Source organism: Peromyscus leucopus, chromosome 20 (assembly GCF_004664715.2).
Source record: "Peromyscus leucopus breed LL Stock chromosome 20, UCI_PerLeu_2.1, whole genome shotgun sequence".
Classification (NCBI taxonomy): Eukaryota; Metazoa; Chordata; class Mammalia; order Rodentia; family Cricetidae; genus Peromyscus; species Peromyscus leucopus.
The window spans coordinates 64,190,655-64,212,268 of NC_051080.1; the positions used below are offsets into that span (position 1 = coordinate 64,190,655).

The 21,614-nt window shown below is 40.2% G+C and overlaps 1 protein-coding gene across 2 annotated transcripts in view; it reads right to left on the reverse strand.

Annotated features, from left to right (window-relative positions):
- Nucleotides 1-21,614, reverse strand: part of Zhx1 (zinc fingers and homeoboxes 1) — a 48,961-nt gene that overhangs the window by 20,161 nt on the left and 7,186 nt on the right. For both annotated transcript variants that reach the window (XM_037197795.1, XM_028871890.2), the window contains exons 2-3: nt 20,466-20,579; nt 501-3,348 (exon numbers count right to left, since the gene is read on the reverse strand). In XM_037197795.1, the coding sequence (XP_037053690.1) occupies nt 504-3,125 (2,622 nt within the window). In that variant the 5' untranslated portion in view covers nt 3,126-3,348; nt 20,466-20,579 and the 3' untranslated portion in view covers nt 501-503. The remainder of the gene's footprint in view (nt 1-500; nt 3,349-20,465; nt 20,580-21,614) is intronic.

Below are 21,614 nucleotides of genomic sequence, written 5' to 3' on the forward strand. Positions count from 1 at the left end.
TCCTCTTATTAGGAAAAAGAAGTTTTAGAAAAAAATTAGTAGACGTGAAGATGAGGGATAGGGAGGTGGCTTGGGTCACTAGAGTACTTTTATGAAAACATCAGAACCCGAGTTCAGATCTGAGAACCCCAGTAAGAGCCATGGCCAGCAGTGCACACCTGTATTCCTGGTGCAGTGTAGAGAGAGGTGGAGCCCTGGAGCTTTTAGAGCTCCCTGGCCACAGTATTGCTAAGTCAGTGAGCTCCAGGTTCAGAGAGAGATGCTGTCCAAAAATATATGGTGGAGAGCAAGAGGAAGACTCTGGTCTACACACACACACACACATGCACGCACGCACGCACGCACGCACAGGCATGCACATGTACACGTACACACACACACACACACACACACACACACACACACGTACACCACACACACAGGTGAAGATGACTGAACCAATAAGGTGGCTGTTAAAACATGCACATGACTGATGATGAATACAAAGGCTAAACACTTACATTTCAGTCATCCGATTTAGAAAGCTTCCGTTTCACATGTCGTGGGGGTTCCCAAGTGTCACTATCATCTGTTTCTTCTTCATCTTCTTCCTGATCATCAATAACTTCATCTTCCTCTTCATTTTCCTCAAATAATTCTATACCTAACTCAGATCTTCTCTGTCTTTCTGCAAACCACTCTCTGACCTGCTCATAGCCCATGTGTGATCTGTTGACAAGTTCATCAAGGTCTTGCTCATTAAGAAATTTGTGCTTCAGGTAATAATCCTTAAGTATTGCCGTTCCAGTTTTAAACTTTATGAGTGATGGTACCCTGTCCCAGGTGTTCATTCTTTTGCCTCCTCTAGGCCTCCCACGTGGTCTGCCTCTGCCCCGTCCTTTCGGCCTGCCTCTCCCTCTTTTCCTAAGGGAAGACAGACCATTCAAACTACTTGAATTGGAGCTTTGATAGTAGTAGTACCATTTTAAGTTTCCATTCTTCCAAGCATAACGGGTGTCCCCAAACCAACTAACTATGTCTGTTCTGGCAAGGCCACTTTCTTCAGCCAATTTGTCATACTCTTCTGCTGATGGCCACTGGGTTCGGACAAATGCACTTTTAAGCATGTGCAGCTGCTCCGGGGTTTTCTTACATACCTTGCCTGTACCTCCTGACTTAGGTGCAACTGCTTCATCTCCAGGAGAACTTTCTCCAGGTTCTTCTTTGGAACTACCGACATTACTTTCATCTATTTCTTTTTTCTCCTCCTTTAAAGCTTTTGTTTTATTCTTCTCTGTAAACCAAGCATCAATTTCTCGTCTAGTAAGTTTGGTTTGTGCTCTTAACCTATTTAATTCTTCATCCGTAAGCACAGAACTGTTGAGAAAACTTGCCTGAAGGACACGAAGTTGCTCTGCGGTTTTCTCTTTAAACTTCTGGGGAGCAAAGTCGGGAAAGGCGTTCCAGGATTGTTTCTGCTGTGAAGTGACTGCGGCTGGGGGCTCTGGGGTTTCATCGCTGGAGTCTATGATGATAGTGGCAGAGGAGTCATTACTGAGATGTAAGCACTGATTACTCTTTGAATTTCTCTGGTTGTACCTCGTATCACTAAACCACTTTTTAATCTCGCCTTTGGTAAGGCCTGTGATTTTCATAAGCCTGATGATTTCTGAGTCGTGGGGAAACTGGTTTTTAAGATAGCTAACTTTCAGTTCTGCCAGCTGTTCTTTCGTCTTTTTGGCCCGAATACCAAATGAATCTGGGTTCACTAGTGCAGCTTCAGGTCTGACACTTGGCGATGATGGAACTGCCGCTGTGGCTGCTTTTGTCTCTGTAGCAGGCTGAGCAGCAGGTACTTGGCTCTTCTGTACATTTGTTTGATTTGGAACACCTGCCACTGTCAGGGCAATAGGTGCTGTTACTGGCAAGGTGTTTGTTCCAGCTACTTGGGTAAGGACCAGACCTGGCTGACCAACTATTTGGCATGTCTGTAAAATAGACGGTAACCCATTATTCCCCGTGGAAATGTGTGTAGGAATTACAGTTATGGTCTGAGGTACAGTATGTACTGTTCCATTGAATTGTTTCCTCCTTGCCTCCTCCACTTCTTCAGGAGTCCAACTAACACCATGCTTTAAACGTTGGGCTGAAAACCAGATCTTGATCTGTTCCTCTGTATATTTTGCTTGAGCAGAAAGAACTGTAATTTCTGACATTGTAGGATAAGGGAATTTGTTGTAGGTACTGAGTAGAAGGGGATTGTTATCCAAGGCAGCATTGTAGGTAGGAATGCTGTTAACAGGGATTAAGACTTTAGGGACCAAGTTGGAGTTCTGCTGAGCAGACACTGCAGTGATGACCTGGGCTAATCCAGGAAGAACAGCTGAGGGCGTCACTACTGTGCTGCCAGGATTGGGGTGCACTCTGCTAATGGTGGAAGTACTTGTATTGGATTCTGAGGCTGAAGAACTCGCACTTTCTACATTTTCTTCCCGGCTTACTTTTACTCCATTCTCTTTCTCTTCGGGAGTGTCCTCGGCTGAGTTATGGTGGACTGTAATCCGTTTGTTTTCTACCTTATTTTTCATCATTTTCATGATGGGAGTTTTACTGATGGAGATTCCCGAAGAAGAAACATCTATGGATTCTCCTTGTTCTGTATTCTCCTCTTTAACAAAACTACCATCAAAAGTCAGATCATTTATTGTTTGTTCAAAGATTGTCTGGTTATTTCGTTTCACCATAGTCAGCTTGAAATTTTCTTCTCCTGGGTGGTATTTCAGATTATGCTCAGAAAGTGCATCATACCTTTTGGTAAGAAAGTTGCATTCAACACAAACATAGGATGAATTCAGTACAACATTAGGATGTTCTGAATCTACATGGAAAGTAAACATATTTAGATCTGGAGTTTGAAAAGTACAGTATTTACATTCATAGCCCCCTTCCACTTTTTTATTTTGCTGATTGTCAGAATCCACAGATTCGTGAACTTCTTCATCACTGGAGATACTCTCTGCTCTAGCATTCTCTACTGGTGTGAGGACAGGAGGACCTTCATCCAAATCTGATATCAACTCAAGATCTGGATCCTGCTCACTGGCAAGGACCATGCAAGGTGTTGTTGATTTTCGTCTGCTTGCCATTTTGATTGGGGTGGGGGGGCTGTATCTCAGTGGTGATTTAAAAGCACTGAGGCTTAAAACTGGAATCCTTCATTGGAAAACAGTGGCTTCTGGCTCTTCAAGTCCACTTTTGTGCTCAACAAGTCTCTTTAGTAGCATTTCCATGGTGCAATCAAGTACAAGCTTAGCTGGCAGATAAAACGCTGCTGAGCGGCTGAAATGTGTGAAGCACAACTCCAACCACCTACATTGGAATAAATTTAAAATGAGTGACTACGGTTTTAACAAAATGATGTTATTATATGCACTTACATTAAGCTGTGGCATAGGTCAGTTATACAGATTTACACTGTGAATCAGGAAGGTTCTAAGAATCTAAATAAATGTCTGTCTCCAAGCAAACATGTTGAATACTATGTGATACTTAGGGGTCAAATCCAAGTGTGTTCGTTTGAATCTTTCAGTCAGCTAGACGGTAGAAGGAATTGAGAAGGAAACTGCTATGGAAGTACTATTGCCAGTGTAAAGTAACAGTCTGCTAACATGGAAGGAAATGTAAAGGCAGCCACAGTGGCATGTATACGAAATTCAACCCACCAACTAGGTCTTCCTCCTACTCGCCTGTCTGGGCTCAAATGCTCAAAGAACAGAGTTGAAGCCCTTAAGGCCTATGCAGTTCCCTTCACTCTCCGGCCCAACCTCCCTTCCTGCTTCATCTCCTGCCATCTTCTTCCTTCTCCCCATCCTTAGGAAATGACAGTCATTCCAGGAACACCTGATGTACTGTCACGATTTTACTCAGGCTGTTCTGGATCCCAGGACACCGGCTTGTACACGTGATGTAATATCATTCTGCATTATAAATCACCTCTTCTATTTATTTCCCAGTCTAGTGTTAACCATATTGTATCAGACCCCTGCTAACATTTCTGTTCCTGCTCCCTACCTATACCTGCATACCTGTGGTCTCCTTACTAGCAATACTGGGTCCTGTCCCGTGTCGTGTCGTCCCCCCCCCCCCCCCCCCCCCCCCCCCCCCCCCCCCCCGCCAGTAACAACTTCATTATGAAAAAAGTCTCCAAAACTCTAGACAAGGCAAAGTCCTCAGTGTCTTCAATCTAACATTTTCTCAGCTAAGCTGCTCTGGCTGACCTCTCGTTCATGTTTGATTGACAGTCCAAACAAGAAGTCAGTATGGAAGCAGGTAATCACTATCAATTAACTTGAATTGCCAGGAATAGGAAAGTAGTTCCAGAACTACTGGGTCAGAGCATATCACTATAGTCAATAATTGCTGCAACTCACAATATTGATACTGAATCATCAACATGTAAACTCTTGAAAATCATTGAATTTTATATTTGAAATGGTGGATCTCATGGTATGTGAATTACAGTTCAATAAACTTTTAAATTTTTTTATTTCATTTTATCTTATTTTATTTTTGTTTTTCAAGACAGAGTTTCTCTACATAGCCCTGGCTGTCCTGGAACTTGCTCTGTAGACCAAACTGTCCTTGAATTCTAAGAGATCTGCCCGCCTCTGCTTCCCGAGTACTGGGATTAAAGGTGTGTACATGTGTTTCTGAAATCTAAACCCAATTCAAGTAAATACAATTAGCGGTTACACTTATCTGCCACCAGAATTTCAAGTGATCTGCATATTCTAGCATTACCCCTGTCATAGCTGAAGGAAAAGGAGTCCACTTCAAAGGTCTTACAAGAAGGTGTGCTGACAGCAATTTTCAGGAACCAGAGCTGTATGCCCTGATGTAGACGGTGGTAAGACCGTCTACATCTGATCACTCAGATACAAACTAACAAAGAGCATCAGTTTAGTTATACATGGCATTAACAGTCCAAATCTCCACTCTTAAAAATTAAATCATGGGGGCTGGAGAGATGGCTCAGAGGTTAAGAGCACTGGCTGCTTTTTCAGAGGTCCTGAGTTCAATTCCCAGCAACCACACGGTGCCTCACAACCATCTGTAATGAGACCTGGCATACATGCAGGCAGAACACTGTATACATCATAAATAAATAAATCTAAAAAAAATAAATAAATCATGGGCTGGAGATGGCTCAGTGGTTAAGAGTACTGACTGCTCTTTCAGCGGACTCAAATTCAATTCCCAGCACCCACATGGTAGCTCAAGACCTTCTGTTCAGTTCCAGAGGATCTAGCACAGATATCCATGTAGGCAAAACACCAATACATATAAAATATAAATAAATCTGAAAAAATGAAATCATGACATTTGCAAGAAATTGTACAGATATGGAGGTCATTATGTTAAATAATGTGAAATAAGCCAGAGTTACAAATACTGCATATTTTCTCTCATATGTAGAATCAAAATTTAAAGTTTTGTGTGTACGTGTGTGTGTGTGTGTGTGTGTATATATGTGTGTGTGTATATATATATACACATATACAAACACATACCATACACATATAGAGAGGGTAGGGGTGTTGGTGTGTCATGTTTTATGTGTACACGTGTGTCTGTGTATATATATATATATACACACATATATATATACATATACAAACATACCATACACATATAGAGAGGGTAGGGGTGTTAGTGTGTCATGTTTTGTGTGTACACGTGTGTCTGTATATATATATATGTATATATATACACACACACACATATATATATATACACATATACAAACACATACCATACACATATAGAGAGGGTAGGGGTGTTGGTGTGTCATGTTTTGTGTGTACACGTGTGTCTATATATATATATGCATATATACACACACATATATATACACACATATACAAACACATACCATACACATATAGAGAGGGTAGGGGTGTTGGTGTGTCATGTTTTGTGTGTACACGTGTGTCTGTATATATATATATATATATGTATATACATACACACATATATATACACATATACAAACACATACCATACACATATAGAGAGGGTAGGGGTGTTGGTGTGTCATGTTTTGTGTGTACACGTGTGTCTGTATATATATATATGTATATATATACACACATATATACACATATACAAACACATAGCATACACATAGAGAGAGGGTAGGGTGTTGGTGTGTCATGAAAGTATAAAGGGAAGCATGAGTAGGAAGAAAGAATTCTTAAGGGAACGGAGGAAAGAGGAGGTAGTGGGATATGTGTAGCAGGGAAGCATAAGGGAAGACTCTTTGGAGGGGGAGATGGGGCAGTACAGTGAGAGGAGTTACGAATAAAAACAAAGTAGAACAACATGTACGTATGAAAGGACCATTTTAAAATGTGTTCCTACAAAACTCTTTATTTGTAAGAGATTATAAAGAAATCTCCAAAATTCAAAACTATTTAGCTGTTATAAACTAGTATCTCCTAATCAAATAGGAATCATTGGTATTTCAAACTATCAGTCACACAGCTATTTGATAGCTGTTTATCATTAAAAAGAAGGGATTCTCAGAGGTGAGCGGTAGCAATGAGACTCTGCATTCAACCTCCAGCACCACAGAAAAGAAGCAACAGCAGAGAATTCCCAATGGCTCCACTAAGTGGAAGAGCAGTGCGGGAACATGAGAACACTGTGGAAGGGCAGGAAGTCAGCCACCTTGTGACTTCATTCTCCTGGCTCAGAAAGAGGCTGCCTTTAACTGGGGTGAACTTGAAATCAAGGACAAAGAGGCTTGTTTTCTGAAAGTAGTAGTTTTCAAAATTGATGTTTTAAGGCAAGGAGCCCTTTCTTCAAACAAAATTCCTCTGAGAAGCTGAAATGTAAGTCAAATTCTGCTTATTAATGTACATAACTAAAGATCATCATATTAAGTAAAATAATCAGTCTCAGAAAGACAAACAACCATGTTTTATCGCTTTTGTGGATGCTAAGTTTTATACAGACACATAAAATCATGTATTTATGTAGGACATGGAACAGAAGGGAAACCAACTGGGAGAATGAACGGGAATCACAGGAGGTGGGACAGAGAAAGACCAGGAGGGTGAGTATGGTCAAAGCACTTGAATGTCTTTTGAAGCTCATTGCCATGTACAATGAGTATATGTCACTAAGTACACTTTTTAAAGGAGACAAACAGAGGAGCCAGCTGATTGAAGGAGAGAGGGGCTAACTACTCTCTGACAATAAATAGTCCAGGATCCCAGGACCCCACTTCTACCTCTGAGGGGTTCTAGGAGGTGTTTGAAAAACTGTGTCTTACAAACTTAAGACACTTTCAAAACAATGTATCAATTTCCTCCAAATCATCTGACTATACCACCACTGTGCCATGTTACCTGAAACCAATCTAGACTGAATGTGGTGTGACATTCAGTCAGCTGAAGAAGGCAGACCAAATGGAGGCTGACATAGAAAGGCCAAAAGTTCGAGGCTAGCCTGAGCAATTCAGCAAAACTGATTAAAAATTAAGTGTAAACTAAACAAAGTGAGGGTGGCTAAGACTTACTCTTAGTGGTAAGAGCACTCAGCTAGCCCACAGGAGGGTCCTGGGTTCAAGCCCCAATATGGGAAGGGAGAGGCAGAACCCAGGGAACCCAGGGGTAGAGCAAAGCAGCAGTTAGCCACAAAGGCCGCAGAGGAGAGGCTGAGTAGCCCAGGCCCCTTTGCCTTTCTGGCTCTTAAAAAACAGATTCAATTTTTTCGGTTAATCTCTTATTTTTTTTTTTAAGATTTGTTTATTTGTATGTGTTGGTGTATATCCTTGTGAGAGTGTCGTGTCGGATCCTCTAAAACTAGAATTATTGACAGTTCCGAGCAGCTGTGTGGGTGCTGGAAATTGAACCAGGGTCCTCTGGAAGAGCAGCCAGTGCTCTTAACCACTGAGTCATCTCTCCATCCCCCAAGTTCTTATTTTTTTAATCTTATATAGCACATTATAAGAATATGCTATCAAATTATTACTTTTACTTTTTTCCACCAGCTCACTAATTCAGATTGGTAAGTAAAAATGTAAGCAGATCTAAACAAATTTTACTTTATCCTTACATTTATTCTATGTGCACTCACAGACATCAGGAGACAACCTGCAGGAGTTGATGCTCTCCTCTCACCACGTGAGATTCAGGGACCCAGTGCAGATCACTGGGCTTGGCAGCAAGTACCTTTACCCACTGAGTCATCTTGACAGCCATAGATCTAAACAAATTTTATAAGCTTAAGTATTTTTACTAAAGTCATGAAAAATATGTTTATGCTATACTATAATCTATATCAAAGTTGTTATTTTTCCTCTGAAAACATTGGCCTTAGAAACATACATAATTTAATTCAAGTCACTGAAAAAAGAGCTTTAAAAGAGAGAGAGAGAAAGTCTGGAGAGTTTGTCTTAATACCGCTTGCTGCTCTTCCAGAGGACCTCACTTTGGTTCCCAACACCCATGTTAGGTGGCTCACAACAACCTGTAACTTCAACTCCAGGAGATCTGACGCCCTCTTCTGGCCTCCACTTATACTCCTGACCCCAAGTGTAGCATACAATATCATAGACACATACACATAAATAAAGATAAATCTTTAAGATTTATTTATTTATAATGTATACAGTATTCTGTCTGCACATATCCCTGCAGGCCAGAAGAGGCGCCAGATCTCATTACAAGATGGTTGTGAGACACCATGTGGTTGCTGGGAATTGAACTCAGGACCTCTGGAAGAGCAGTCAGTGCTCTTTACCTCTGAGCCCATAAAGATAAATCTTTAAGAAGGAAAAACTAAGGATTAAGCTCAGCATATGGCACAAACCTATAAACCCAGCACTTAAAGAAGCTGAGGTAAGAGAATCACCAGTTAGTTCCAGGCCTACCTGGTCTATACAGTGAACACAAAGCCAGACTGGGCTACATATGGAAACTGCCCCCACCACAGGTTTTTTTGTTTTGTTTTGTTTTGTTTTTTTAAGGCTTTGGTTTAAAAAACACTCAAGATATTTCAGATTGCTTCAACTCAGGTTATTTCTGTTTCTGTTTCTAACTATATAGACCTAAGAGACTCTTTCCTCCTCTAAAACTGCTCACTACAACTTGCCTTCAGGTTCTCTTTGCTTTTGCTAACAAAAATGGAATCTAGATATTAAATAGTTCTTCTTGTGATCTGAATGAAAATGGCACCCTATCATAACCTCATATACCCTCAGCTGGTGGAACCATTGGGGAAGCTTTAGGTGAGGCCTTGTTAGAGGAGGTATGTCACTGTGGGTGGCCTTTGAGGAATCAAAGCCTATGCCTTGATGACAGGTAAGGACTACCCTTAATCTGTGGGTAAAAGGACAAATGTTCAGAATGTAGTTAGGGATTATGTTGATTTAGTGAAGTGGTAGTTGTAGGTTCTCCTCAAAGTTCCATAACGGGAAGGCCACCAGGCCTCAACCCGACATAAAGAACTGAGGCAACTAAGGAACGCTGAGAGTGGGAGACACTCTGATACCAAATGGCGTTCTTCCGACTACGAAGGTTATGTTCAGGAATACATGTATATACACATAGACTTAGAAGCATGTAGCAGCAATAATTAAAAGAGACAATGAATTTGAAAGAGAGCAAAAGGAGCACATGGAATGGTTTGGAGGGAGCAGAGAGAGGGGAGAAATAAGGGAAAGTCCACACCATTCCCAGTTCACACTCTCCGTCTCGTGATCGTAGAGCAGATGTAAGCTACTGCTCTAACACCATGCTTGCCTCCTTATTGCACCCACCCGACTCCTGCCATGATGGTCATGGATTCTCACCCTTTGGAACTGAATAAAGATTAAGCTCAGCATGCTGGCACAAACTTACAAACTAAAAACTTTATTTTATAAGTTGCCTTGGTCACAGTGTTTTGTCATAACAACAGAAAAATAACTAAGACAGTTCTTAAGAAAATATAAGAATCTCTACTCCCCTCAAAGCTTCAAAATTTGACCAAATGGCTCAATTCTGCACCTGAATTCAGCCTAAAACTAGATCAAAGCACAAAAAGGTAGAATATGGAGACAGTTAAGTGATTGTTGAGCAAGTATAAGAACTAAGTTCAATCTCCAATACACACAACAACAAAGCCAGACATGGACATGGTAGGGCACTTTGAATTCTAGCACTGGGGAGACAGAGACAGAACCCTGGAGCTCCCTATCCAGCCTAGTGTACTTGGCAACAAGTTCCAGGCCAATGAGAGAGCCAATGAGAGGTCCTGCCTCAAAAACCAAAATGGACAGCGCCAAAGAAATGATAGCTGATTATCCTCTGTTTTCCACTGGCACACACATACATGCACCCTACACACACACACACACACTACAACAACAAAAAGAATCTTCAGGACTATTAATATAAAGTTATAATTTTGTAGGAAACAAGAATTTTAGTATACTGACCTATTTCATGGAAGAAGAAAGACACAGATTAATTCATAAAGCTGTGTGGAGCAGCATAAAACCACGGGATTTAGAGTTGTTCTCTCAGTAAGGTATCTGGAAAAGATATTCAACTTCATCCTAAGCCTTCTCACCTATAAAACCAGGATTCTTCAAAAACTGGACTTCCCAACGTGTGGAATGTCAGCCATGTGCCAGGTACTGTGTCATGCACCAGGGATGCGGACGGAGCCGATACAGACCGCCTCTGCTAGTACAGCCACCAACAGTGAGCAAGGGAACTGGCAGTCAGACATTACTGGGAGCAGCTCTGCCAACAGCAAGAGAACCAGCAGGAACTATATAAAAGCCCGGCACAGGAGCCTTCCCGAAAGGAACAGAGAAGACTTCTCTAGGGAAAAGGGAAAAGCCTCCCTCAAAGGCAAACAGTCAGTGTTTTCTTCACAGCTCAGATGCGGTAGGAGTTTAACTGATGCTATCGTCCATTTTCAAAAAATTCTTTTGGGAGAATAAGAGATAGCATTTGCATATTATAAATTTTTTCTTTTTGAAAGTAACTTAGCTGACAAGACACAAATTGAATTAAAAGGCAGGAATAAAAATCACTACTATGGACCAGGTGCATGCACTTGAGAGGAGAATCAGGAGTTCACTGTCATCTTCTGCTACACAGTTGGTAGCATGTGACCTGTGGTGGTTTGAAAGAAAATGGCCCCCTAACGGAGTGGCACCTTTAGGAGGTATGGCCTTGTTGGAGTAAGTGTGGTCTCGTTGGAGGAATGTGTCACCGTGAGGCAGACTTTGAGTCTCATATATGTTCAAGCCATGCCCAGTGAGACAGTTCACTTCCTGTTGCCTGCAAGATGTAGAAATCTCAGCTACCTCTCCTGCACCATGTCTGCCTGCATGCTGCCATGTCTCACACCATGATGACAATGGACTGAACCTCTGAACTATAAGTGAGCCACTACAATTAAATGTTTTCCTTTATAAGAATTGCTGTGGTCGTGGTGTCTCTTCACAGCAATAGAAACCCTAACTAAGACACAACCCTATATCAATTAAAACAAATTATTAAATAGGTGGAGAGATGGGTCAGTGGATAAAACACCTGCCACAGGAGCATGAAGACCAGAGTTCGGATCACCGGAAACCCCCAAAAGCTGGGGAGGCAAGGTGGCCCAACTGAAATCCCAGCATCACACATATATACAAAAAATGGTATTACAATAGTATGGTCCCAATTAATCTCCCTTGTCATTAAAGACAATGAGACTGTCACAGGAAAACTGCTGTAGAGAAATCACTATTGGTGAAACACCTCCTCCTCTACTTGGAGTCCAGCTAAAAGTGGCTCCAAACCAATCTCATGGCCTTGTACTACAGAAAGTAGTTAGTGGTCAGCTTCACTGGGCCCTGCCACACTGGGCCCTAATACACTGTAAAAAGGATCTAAATACATCGAGCACTGTGTGTATAATTACTTTTGGAAACTCTTTCCAGTTCAAAGATCCATAGAGAAATTATGTTTTTAAAAGCTGATTAAATCAGTTGTTACACTGATATTAAAAATGATAACACTCAGCTGGGCAATGGTGGCACACGCCTTTAATCCTAGTGGCAGATGGATCTCTGTGAGTTCGAGACCAGCCTGATCTACAGAGTGAGTTCCAGGACAGCCAGAGCTGTGGCACAGAGAAACTGTCTCGAAGGAAAAAAAAAAGATAACAGCAAGGAACATGGAAAGAATTTTATCCAAATGGTAAGTTTTTTAAATGTGAATAAAATTTGAGTTATATTAATAATTAAGAAAATATAAGTATATACACATACTTTTGAACAAAGACTATATGAAAATATTTTAAAAATTAAAATGGACGTTTCATATGTTATAGGTGGAATGTTTATGATATTTATATATTTTCTTTAATATTATTTGATACTGTTTTTCTTGGTTTGGGGAGGTTTTTTGTTTTTGTTTTTGTTTGTTTGTTTTTTCCAAGACAAGGTTTCTCTGTGTAGCTTTGGAGCCTGTCCTAGAACTCACTCTGTAGCCCAGGCTGGCCTCAAACTCACGGAGATTTGCCTGCCTCTGCCTCTCGAGTGCTGGGATTAAAGGCGTATGCCACCACTGCCCGGCCGATACTGTTTTTCTATAAAATTTAACAAATAATAGTTTTAAGGTCTTAAATTTTATGTTTGTGTTACTTCTAACCTAGGATCAACTAAATAAGCAAGTTTTTTGTTTGTTGAAGCAGGGCATTGCTACAAAATCCCAGACTGGTATCAAATGTAAAATCCTCCTGCCTTAGCCACGTGACCTTATTTCACTCTGAGCACTAGGATTGTAGGACATACACAGCTTAAGCTGGAAACAAGTTTTATTTTTATTTTTAAGGCAAAAAAAATGTTACACAAATGCTTTCAATGGGTATCAGGAATCAACCCCCAGCATGTGTATTCAGGTGTATTTTAGGACCTTTTTTTGGATCTAGTTCTAAGAGCCCTCAAAATCACCCATATTCTCTAGGGTGTAAATCTGGCCAAGCAAGTTCTATCTATATCCTGGCTCTTCTGAGGATAAGATGCTTCTCAACCAGCTCATGATTCTGAACTCACTGAAACAATTACAAAAAAAGTTTCTCTACAGAAAGACTCAATGAAAGCAAAATGTGTTACATCACAGCATAACAACGTTGGGAGTTCTTATACAAGTCCTTTTTTTCTGGTCAGAAAGAATGCGTCTGGCTTTCCACTATATCTCTAGAATCCAACAAAGAGAATATTAAGGGCCCAGAAATGTTTAAAAACTTACTTTTAAAAAAAGTTTTTAAGGGGCTAGAGAAGTAGCTCAGTTGGTAGAATGCTTGCCCAGCATGCGTCAAATCCTGAACTGGCTTCCCAGACAGGCACACTGGCACACACCTATAACTCCAACACTCTGGAAGTAGAAGGTAAGGATTATAAATTCAAGGTTACCCCTGCCCACAGAAGGAGCCTGGGATACATAAGACCCTGTCTCATGTTTGGAGAGGTGTCTGGAGAGATGGCTCAGCAGTTAAGAGCACTGGTGCTCTTCCAAAGGTCCTAGGTCTATTCTTGCACCCACATGGTGGCTCACATACATCTATAACTCCAGTTCTAGGGGATCTGGTGCCCTCTTCTAGCTTCTGTGGGCACCAGGCATCCAAGTTGTGAACAGACATACATGCATACAGGCAAGACAATCATACACACAATTTTAAAAACCGTTCACTTCTTCGAATGCTCATCTATGGGAGAACTATTGAAAACCCAGTTTGCTTTACAGATAACTTGTCCATACTGACAAAGGTCACCTTAGTCATCAGACTGTGGAAATACTCTCCAATCTAAAGCATGCCATTGATGAAAACAAACGTTAACATTCAATAAACATTTGCTAACATCTAAATTTACTAGTAATAAATAAGTTTTATGTGTGAATAGTCTATATCTAATTTACAGATTAAGAGTTAAACAAGAGAGGAAAAAATATTCAAAGGACTATTTCTGCAGTGAAATTCAAGTGAAAAGAGCATAGTTCTTGCAACGACAGCAAATATGATTTGTACTTAGAATCATGACTTCTGCTCTGTTAAAAATTATAATGACACAACCCAGTTTCAAAATATTAAAAAGCAAGGATTTTTTTCACATAGAAAGTGAATAGGGATGGAGAGATGGCTCAGTGTTTAAAAGCTCTGGTTGCTCTGCTAGAAAACCCATGTTTGGTTCCCAGAACCCACATGGAAACTCACAAACATCCATTCTTCAGTTCCAGGGGATGCGATGCCCTCCTCTGGCCTCCACGGGCACCAGATGAACATGTGATGCAAAAACATACATGCAGGAAAAATACCCATATTCAAAAATAAAAATAAATACTAAAAAATTAAAGTTACTGGATTTTGTGCTTCTAATAAAAATGTTAAATGTTCTTAAAATGTTTATAAATTAGACAGAGTCATAGCTGTACTGAATTCCCAATTCTTTTTGGCTATCTTGTATTTCAAATTAAATGATTAACAGATAAAAGTATTATGGCCTAGTTAGCCACAAAAGATGTTATTTTGGCAAGATTGTATATGAATAAAAATAATATTTTTATATCAAATTTGGGTCAAATAAAAATGTTTTAGAAGATGCTATGGTTTATATCAATTTTTATCTAGCATCAATTAAATAAACAAATAACTAAATAATAAGTTTATTTGTATTAAGTTTTATTATTTTATTTATTTTTATATAATAAATGTTTAAATTTATTATTTATTATTTTATTATTTACAACTAAATAATAAATAAGTTTTTTTAAACTTTCTTTTCAAGATTTTATTTATTTTTACGTGCATTGGTATTTTGCCCACATGTATGTCAGTGTGAGGGTGCCGGATTCACTGGCACTGGAGCTGCAGACAGTTGTGAGCTGCCATGTGGTTGCTGGGAATTGAACCTCGGCCCTCTAGAAGAGCAGTCAATGCTCTTAACTGTTGAGCCATCTCTCCAGCCCAATAAAACTGTTCTTAAGAAGCAAAATTATGTGCATGAGGAAAACTTGGGAATCTTCATTCATATAGATTTCCTGAGAATTCTCGGGATTCTATGTTCCATTTAGTTTCACTTTTTCTCTGAGTCAGACCTCTATTTGGCTAGCTGAAAATATTTACTTTCACATTCAAAGTAAAAATTACAAATTCAGTAAGAGCAAAAAATGCTTAAAATAGTACATAAAGAATAATGGGATCCAATTAAAACAAAAGGTACCCATTGTACTTAAACAAGAAAGACAGAAAAAACACACATGTGGAGGTACAGTGGCCTTCATATATTTAAGGCATTTTCACATTTAAAATGTAAACATTTAAATAGTTCAGTTCTTAAAAATATTAAATTATAATTTGACAACACAAATGTGTACCAATCTGTGGTGGTTTAAATATAACTGGGCCCCATAAGATCATAGGGAGTGGCACTATGAGGAGGTGTGGCTTTGTTGGAGTAGGTGTGGCCTTGTTGGAGGAAGTGTGTCACTGTGGGGCAAGCTTTAAGGTTTTCTACACTTAAGCTTCGCTCAGTGTCACAGTCCTTGTTTCCTTCTGATCAATATGTAGCCAGCACCATGTCTGCCTGCAGACTGCCATGCTTCCTGCCATGATGCTAATGGACTGAACCTCTGAAACTGTAAGCCACCACCTCAATTAAATGTTTTTCCTTTAAAAGAGTTGCCATGCACAGGAGACCATTTCCTAAATATGACACTAGTAGCACAGACACTGAGAGCAACATTTAATAAATGGGACCTCCTGAAACTGAAAAGCTTCTGAAAGGCAAGGGACACAGTAAATAAGACAAAACGACAGCCTACAGAATGGGAAAAGATCTTCACCAACCCCACATCTGAAAAAGGGTTGATCTCCAAAATATATAAAGAACTCAAGAAACTAGACATCAAAATACCAAACAGGGCTGGAGAGATGGCTCAGAGGTTAAGAGCACTGACTGTTCTTCCAGAGGTCCTGAATTCAATTCCCAGCAACCACATGATGGTTTACAATCATCTGTAATGAGATCTGGTGCCCTCGTCTGGCTTGCAGGAATATGTGCAAGCAGAACACTGTAAACATAATAAATAAATAAATATTTAACAAACAAACAAAAAAAAACAAAATATCAAACAATCCAATTTAAAAAATGGGCTACAGCTCTAAACAGAGAATTCTCAATAGAAGAATCTCAAATGGCCAAAAAACATTTAAGGGTTTGTTCAACATCCTTAGTCATCAGGGAAAAGCAAATAAAAATGACTCTGAGATACCATCTTATACCTGTCACAATGGCTAAGATCAAAAACACTGATGACAGTTTATGTTAGAGAGGATGTGGAGCAAGGGGAATGCTCCTCCACTGTTGATGCAAGTGCAAACTTATACAACCACTGTGGAAATCAGTATGGCAACTTCTCAGAAAACTGGGAATTGATCTACCTCAAGATCCAGTGATACCACTCTTGGGCATATACACAAGGCATGCTCAATCATACCACAAGGACAATTGTTCAACTTTGTTCATATCAGCATTGTTTGTAATAGCCAGAACCTGGAAACAACCTAGATGCCCTTCAACCAAAGAATGGATAAAGAAAATATGGTACATATACACAATGGAGTACTACTCAGCTGGAAAAAACAATGACATCATGAAAATTGCAGGCAAATGGATGGAACTAGAAATATCCTGAGTGAGGTAATACAGACTCAGAAAGACAACATGGTGTGTACTCACTCATAAGTAGATACTAGATGTAAAGCAAAAGATAACCAGACTACAATCCACTTCTCCAGAGAAGCTAGCTAACAAGGAGGACTCTAAGAGGGGTGTATGGATCGCTCTAGGAAAGGGAAATAGATGAGATATCCAGAGTAAAGTGGGAGTGATGGAGGGGGGCAATAGAGGATAAGGGATGGGGGATGAGCACATGAGGGAACAGGATGGTCGGGCTGGGGGAGGGATGAAGTAGGAGAACAATGGAGACATATCTTGATAGAGGGAGACATCATGGGGATATGGAGAAACCTGGTGTTAGGGAAATTCCCAGGAATCCACAAAGATTACCCCAACTTAGACTACTAGCAATAGTGGAGAAGGTTCCTGAACTGGCCTATACTGGTAATCTGATTGGTGCATACCCTAACTGTCATCACGGAGCCTTCATCTAGTAACTGATGGAAGCAGATTCAGAGATCCACAGCCAGGCACCAGGCTGAGCTCTGGGAGTCCAGTCGAGGAGAGGGAGGAGGGATTGTATGAGCAATGGGGGGGTCAAGATCATGATGGGGAAATCTACAGAGACAACAGAACCAAGCTCGTGGGAACTCACGAACTATAGACTGACAGCTGTGGAGCCTGCATGGGACCGGACTAGGCCCTCTGCATACAGGAGACAGTTGTGTAATTGGTCTGTTTGTGGGGGCCCTGGCAGTGGGATCAGGATATATCTCTGGTGCATGAGCCGGCTTTTTGGAGCCCATTACCTATGGTGAAACGCCTTATTCAGCCTTGAACATAGTGGGGAGGAGCTTGGTCCTGAATGTACCAGGGTTTGCTGACTCCCCATGAGAGGCCTTACCCTTTTGGAGGAGGGGATGAGGGGTGTGTTTGGGAGGGGGAGGCTGGGGGGAAATCTGTGGTTGGTATGTAAAATAAATAAAAAAAATTCTTAAATAAAAAAAAAAAACAAGAAAAAAAAGTTGCCATGGTCATGATGTCTCTTCACAGAAATAGAAACCCTACCTAAGACACAATCCAAATGTTTTTTTAAATATTACTTAGAATCCTTACCTAAAAGGTAAATCTCCAGAAAATGTCCAAACAAAAAGAAATCCAGTATTAAAGTAACTAGAAAGACGAGATGGCTATGACAAAGGGAAGGCTAATTTCAGAGGACCCCTTTGCTAATGCTACTGAAAGCAGAAAGGTAAGAAACTCACTGCTACCTGTTTTTGTTCACATCAGAGAATGGATCTTACGGACACTGAAGATTGAAGAGTCCAAGTTGGAGAGGTTCCTGCTAGAAAGCTGATCCCAGATGTGAGGAGGAGAATGTCTCTTGGACATGAACAGGCCAGTTTGCATCTACCCGCTGGGAAGGAGGGAGGTGTGCTACACCGAGTGACATATACTGGTTCTCCCATGAAAACTGACTTGTTGATAGTGTGCGCATGTGACCCAGAAGTTCTTGTCTGCGCAGACAGTTTTCCCTGATGTTTGCATGGTGTGCTGTGTCTTTCACACAAGAATGTTGTTCTTAGACTGAGGAGAGCTATCCTTGAGAAGCTAGAAAATCATTCATCTGTCCATTCTAGTCTCTGTTTATAAAATAAGGCAATTATTACCTATTTCACTGAGGATATGTTTATTTGACTTAAAAAAAATAGGCCAGGCGGTGGTGGCACACACCTTTAATCCCAGCACTCGGAGGCAGAGGCTGGCGGATCTCTGTGAGTTCCAGGCCAGCCTGGGCTACAGAGTGAGTTCCAGGAAAGGCACAAAACTACACAGAGAAACCCTGTCTCGAAAAAAAAAAAATTTAAAACAACTGTACTAAACTATTTCAAGCATATAATATATAACCTAATGTTTCCTATAAAAGCCAAAATTAGATAACATATATGAGAATTTAAATACAGTCAAATATTTAAAAATTGGTATGGTTAATATAAATAAAAGTATAACACCCTAATTTGCATAATTATAATTCACTATTATCAGTGGCCTGTATATTTACAATATATTTTCAAGTATTTATGTCATGAAGTTTTTTTTAATTACATTTCTTTTTTTTGAAGATTTATTTATTTTATATGCATTGGAGTTTTGCCTTTGTGTATATCTGTATGAGGGTGTTAGATTCTCTGGAACTGGAGTTACAGACAGTTGAGAGCTGCCATGTGGATGCTGGGAATTGAACCCAGGTCCTCTGGAAGAGAGCCATTGCTCTTAATTGCCTAGCCATCTCTCTAGTCTTTAATTACATTTCTTTATTTTCAGTCTGTGAGCATGTGTACCACAGAAAATGTGTGACTGTCAAAGGACAACTTGTAGGAGTTAGTCCTTCCTTCTACAGTGTGGGTCTCAGAGATCAAACTTAGGTCATCAGGATTGACAAATGATTAAGCCATTTCACTGGCTTTGAATGTTTTTGTTTGTTTAGTTTTAAGACAGGTCTCACTGTAAGGCCTGGAATTTGCTGTATCGAACAGGCTGGTCTCAAACTCAAGAGATTCCCCTTGTCTGTGCCTCCCAAGTTCTGGGATTAAAGGCATGTGCTATGATTCCCATGCCTGGTTACATTTTTAAATATAGTGAAAAGAGTCATAAAATGTTTAGATTGATTTCCCCACATTAAAGGTCCTTTACTGATGCTATTCCTTTGTCTACATTATTAGAGCATCTGGTGTAGTGCCTGACACATGGCAGATGTTGGAAAACATTATTTGAAAAATAAATTATAAACACCCTAAATAAGATGTATTGAGGAATTAGAGAGATGGTTCAGCAGTTAAGAGCACTTGCTGTTCTTGCAGAAGCCTTAGGTTTGGATCTTGGAACTCATGGCAGGCAGCTCACAACCATCTATAACTCCACTTCCAGGGGGATCTGACACCCTCTCCTGGCCTGCACAGGCACTTGCACCCACATGGTGCACATATATATTCAGGCACGCACACATACAAAAAGTTAATCTTTAAAAAAATAACTTATGATGAAATTTGCTTTTGCCTTTGAAATTAAAGCAGTCAAAATTCATACAGTTGTTCGAGTTTGAGAGGAAAGGTGTTTTTAAAAAGTATTAAGCTTACAGTTGCTTCTTATTATAATTTTTATTTTTTATTCATGTGTATGTGTGTCTCAGTGTGAATGTATGCCACATGTGCAAGTTCCACATGGAAGCCAGAAGGTGGCATCTGATTTCCTGGAGCAGGAGTTACAGGTAACTGTAAGCCACTGGATGGGTGCTGGGAACTGAACTCAGGTCCTCTAAAAGAGCAATAAATGCTCTTTTTTTGGTGGGGAAGAGTTTGAGACAGAGTCTCACTATGGAGTCCTGGCTGTCCTAGAACTCACTCACAAAGATCTGCCTGCCTCTAGCTCCCAAGTACTGGGATTAAAGACAAGTGCCACCACACCTGGCTGCAGGCAGTGCTCTCAGCCACCACTGAGCCACTCCCTCTCCAGCCCTCAGCTGCTATTTCAAGGAAAGCTTTTTTTTTAATAAAGAGAATGACTCCCTTTTTATTTTTTTAAGTGTGTGTGTGTGTGTGTGTGTGTGTGTGTAACACCAGAGGCAAAAAGAAAGCATTAGATCCCCTGGAATCTGGAGTAGAGGCAGCTTTCTAACATTAGCAAACACAGTATTATGGATTCCTAAGTGAGTACATCTGTATTGAGGCTTCACCATCCCTGAATAATGAATACATACCTGCCATAGCTTCCCCAGCATTTTGTTCATTAAAGCAGAAGGTTATCCCTTCAAATGAGGTACTTGGCTCAGGCCATCATCACAGATAGTCCCAAAGTAGCTAGCAGTCTTCTCCTACAAAGAAAAATATACTATTATTTTATTGTTCTAGATATTACTTAGGCTTAATACAGTTTAGGTCTAGGCTTTTTGTTGTTGTTGTTGTTTTTGTTTAGTTTTTTTTTTTTTTTTCCAAGACAGGGTTTCTCCGTGTAGCTTTTGGAGCTTGTCCTGGAACTCACTTTGTAGACAAGGCTGGCCTCGAACTCACAGAGATCTGCCTGCCTCTGCCACCTGAGTGCTGGGATTAAAGGCATGTGCTGCCAATGGCTGGCTAAATTTCCAAAATTCTATTGTGACAGAATAAGTGTGAGAAGCAGCTTAAAGGAAAAAGGACTTATTTTGGCTCAGTTTTATGTGGGGAAGGCATTTCAGCATTCATGGTTACAGGCTCATGAAGAGACTTGCTTACGCATCCATGAACCCAGAAAGGGTCAGGAAGGCTGGCTGGGCTACATAGAAGCCAGAGACCCACTTCCTCCAGCTAGGCCCTACCTACTAAAGGTTCCATAACCTCTCAAAATAGCACCACCCCAAGCGTTCACATCCAGGAGCCTACTGGGATATTTCACATTTAAGTCATAAGACTTTTTCATTAGAAAGTTGCTACAAAATAACATTTCAGTGTGTAGTCAAGTATTAGTATTGTGTAATCAAAAACTTAGAATTGCTCCTCATGACAGTGCATGGCTTTAATCCCAGCACTTGGGAAGCAGAAGCAGATGGATCTCTACGAGTCCAAGGGCAGCCTGGTCTACACCACAATTTCCAGGCTATCCAGAGTTATATAGTGAGACACCCTGTCATATGCAAATAAAAATTTTAATTATTCATTCTCTGAAAATTCAAACTAATCTCTAAAAATGTTTGGAATATTTCCAAGAGTCTCTAATCCACTTGGAAATTTTAACAAAAACTACACCTGCTTCTTTTATTAGAATAACAGCATTACTTTTAAAGGTGGAAATATTTTTTGCTGTTCTTAAAGCAGACACTCTAAAACACAAAGAAAACAGAAAATCATCTTTTATTTTCTCAAATACCTTATCT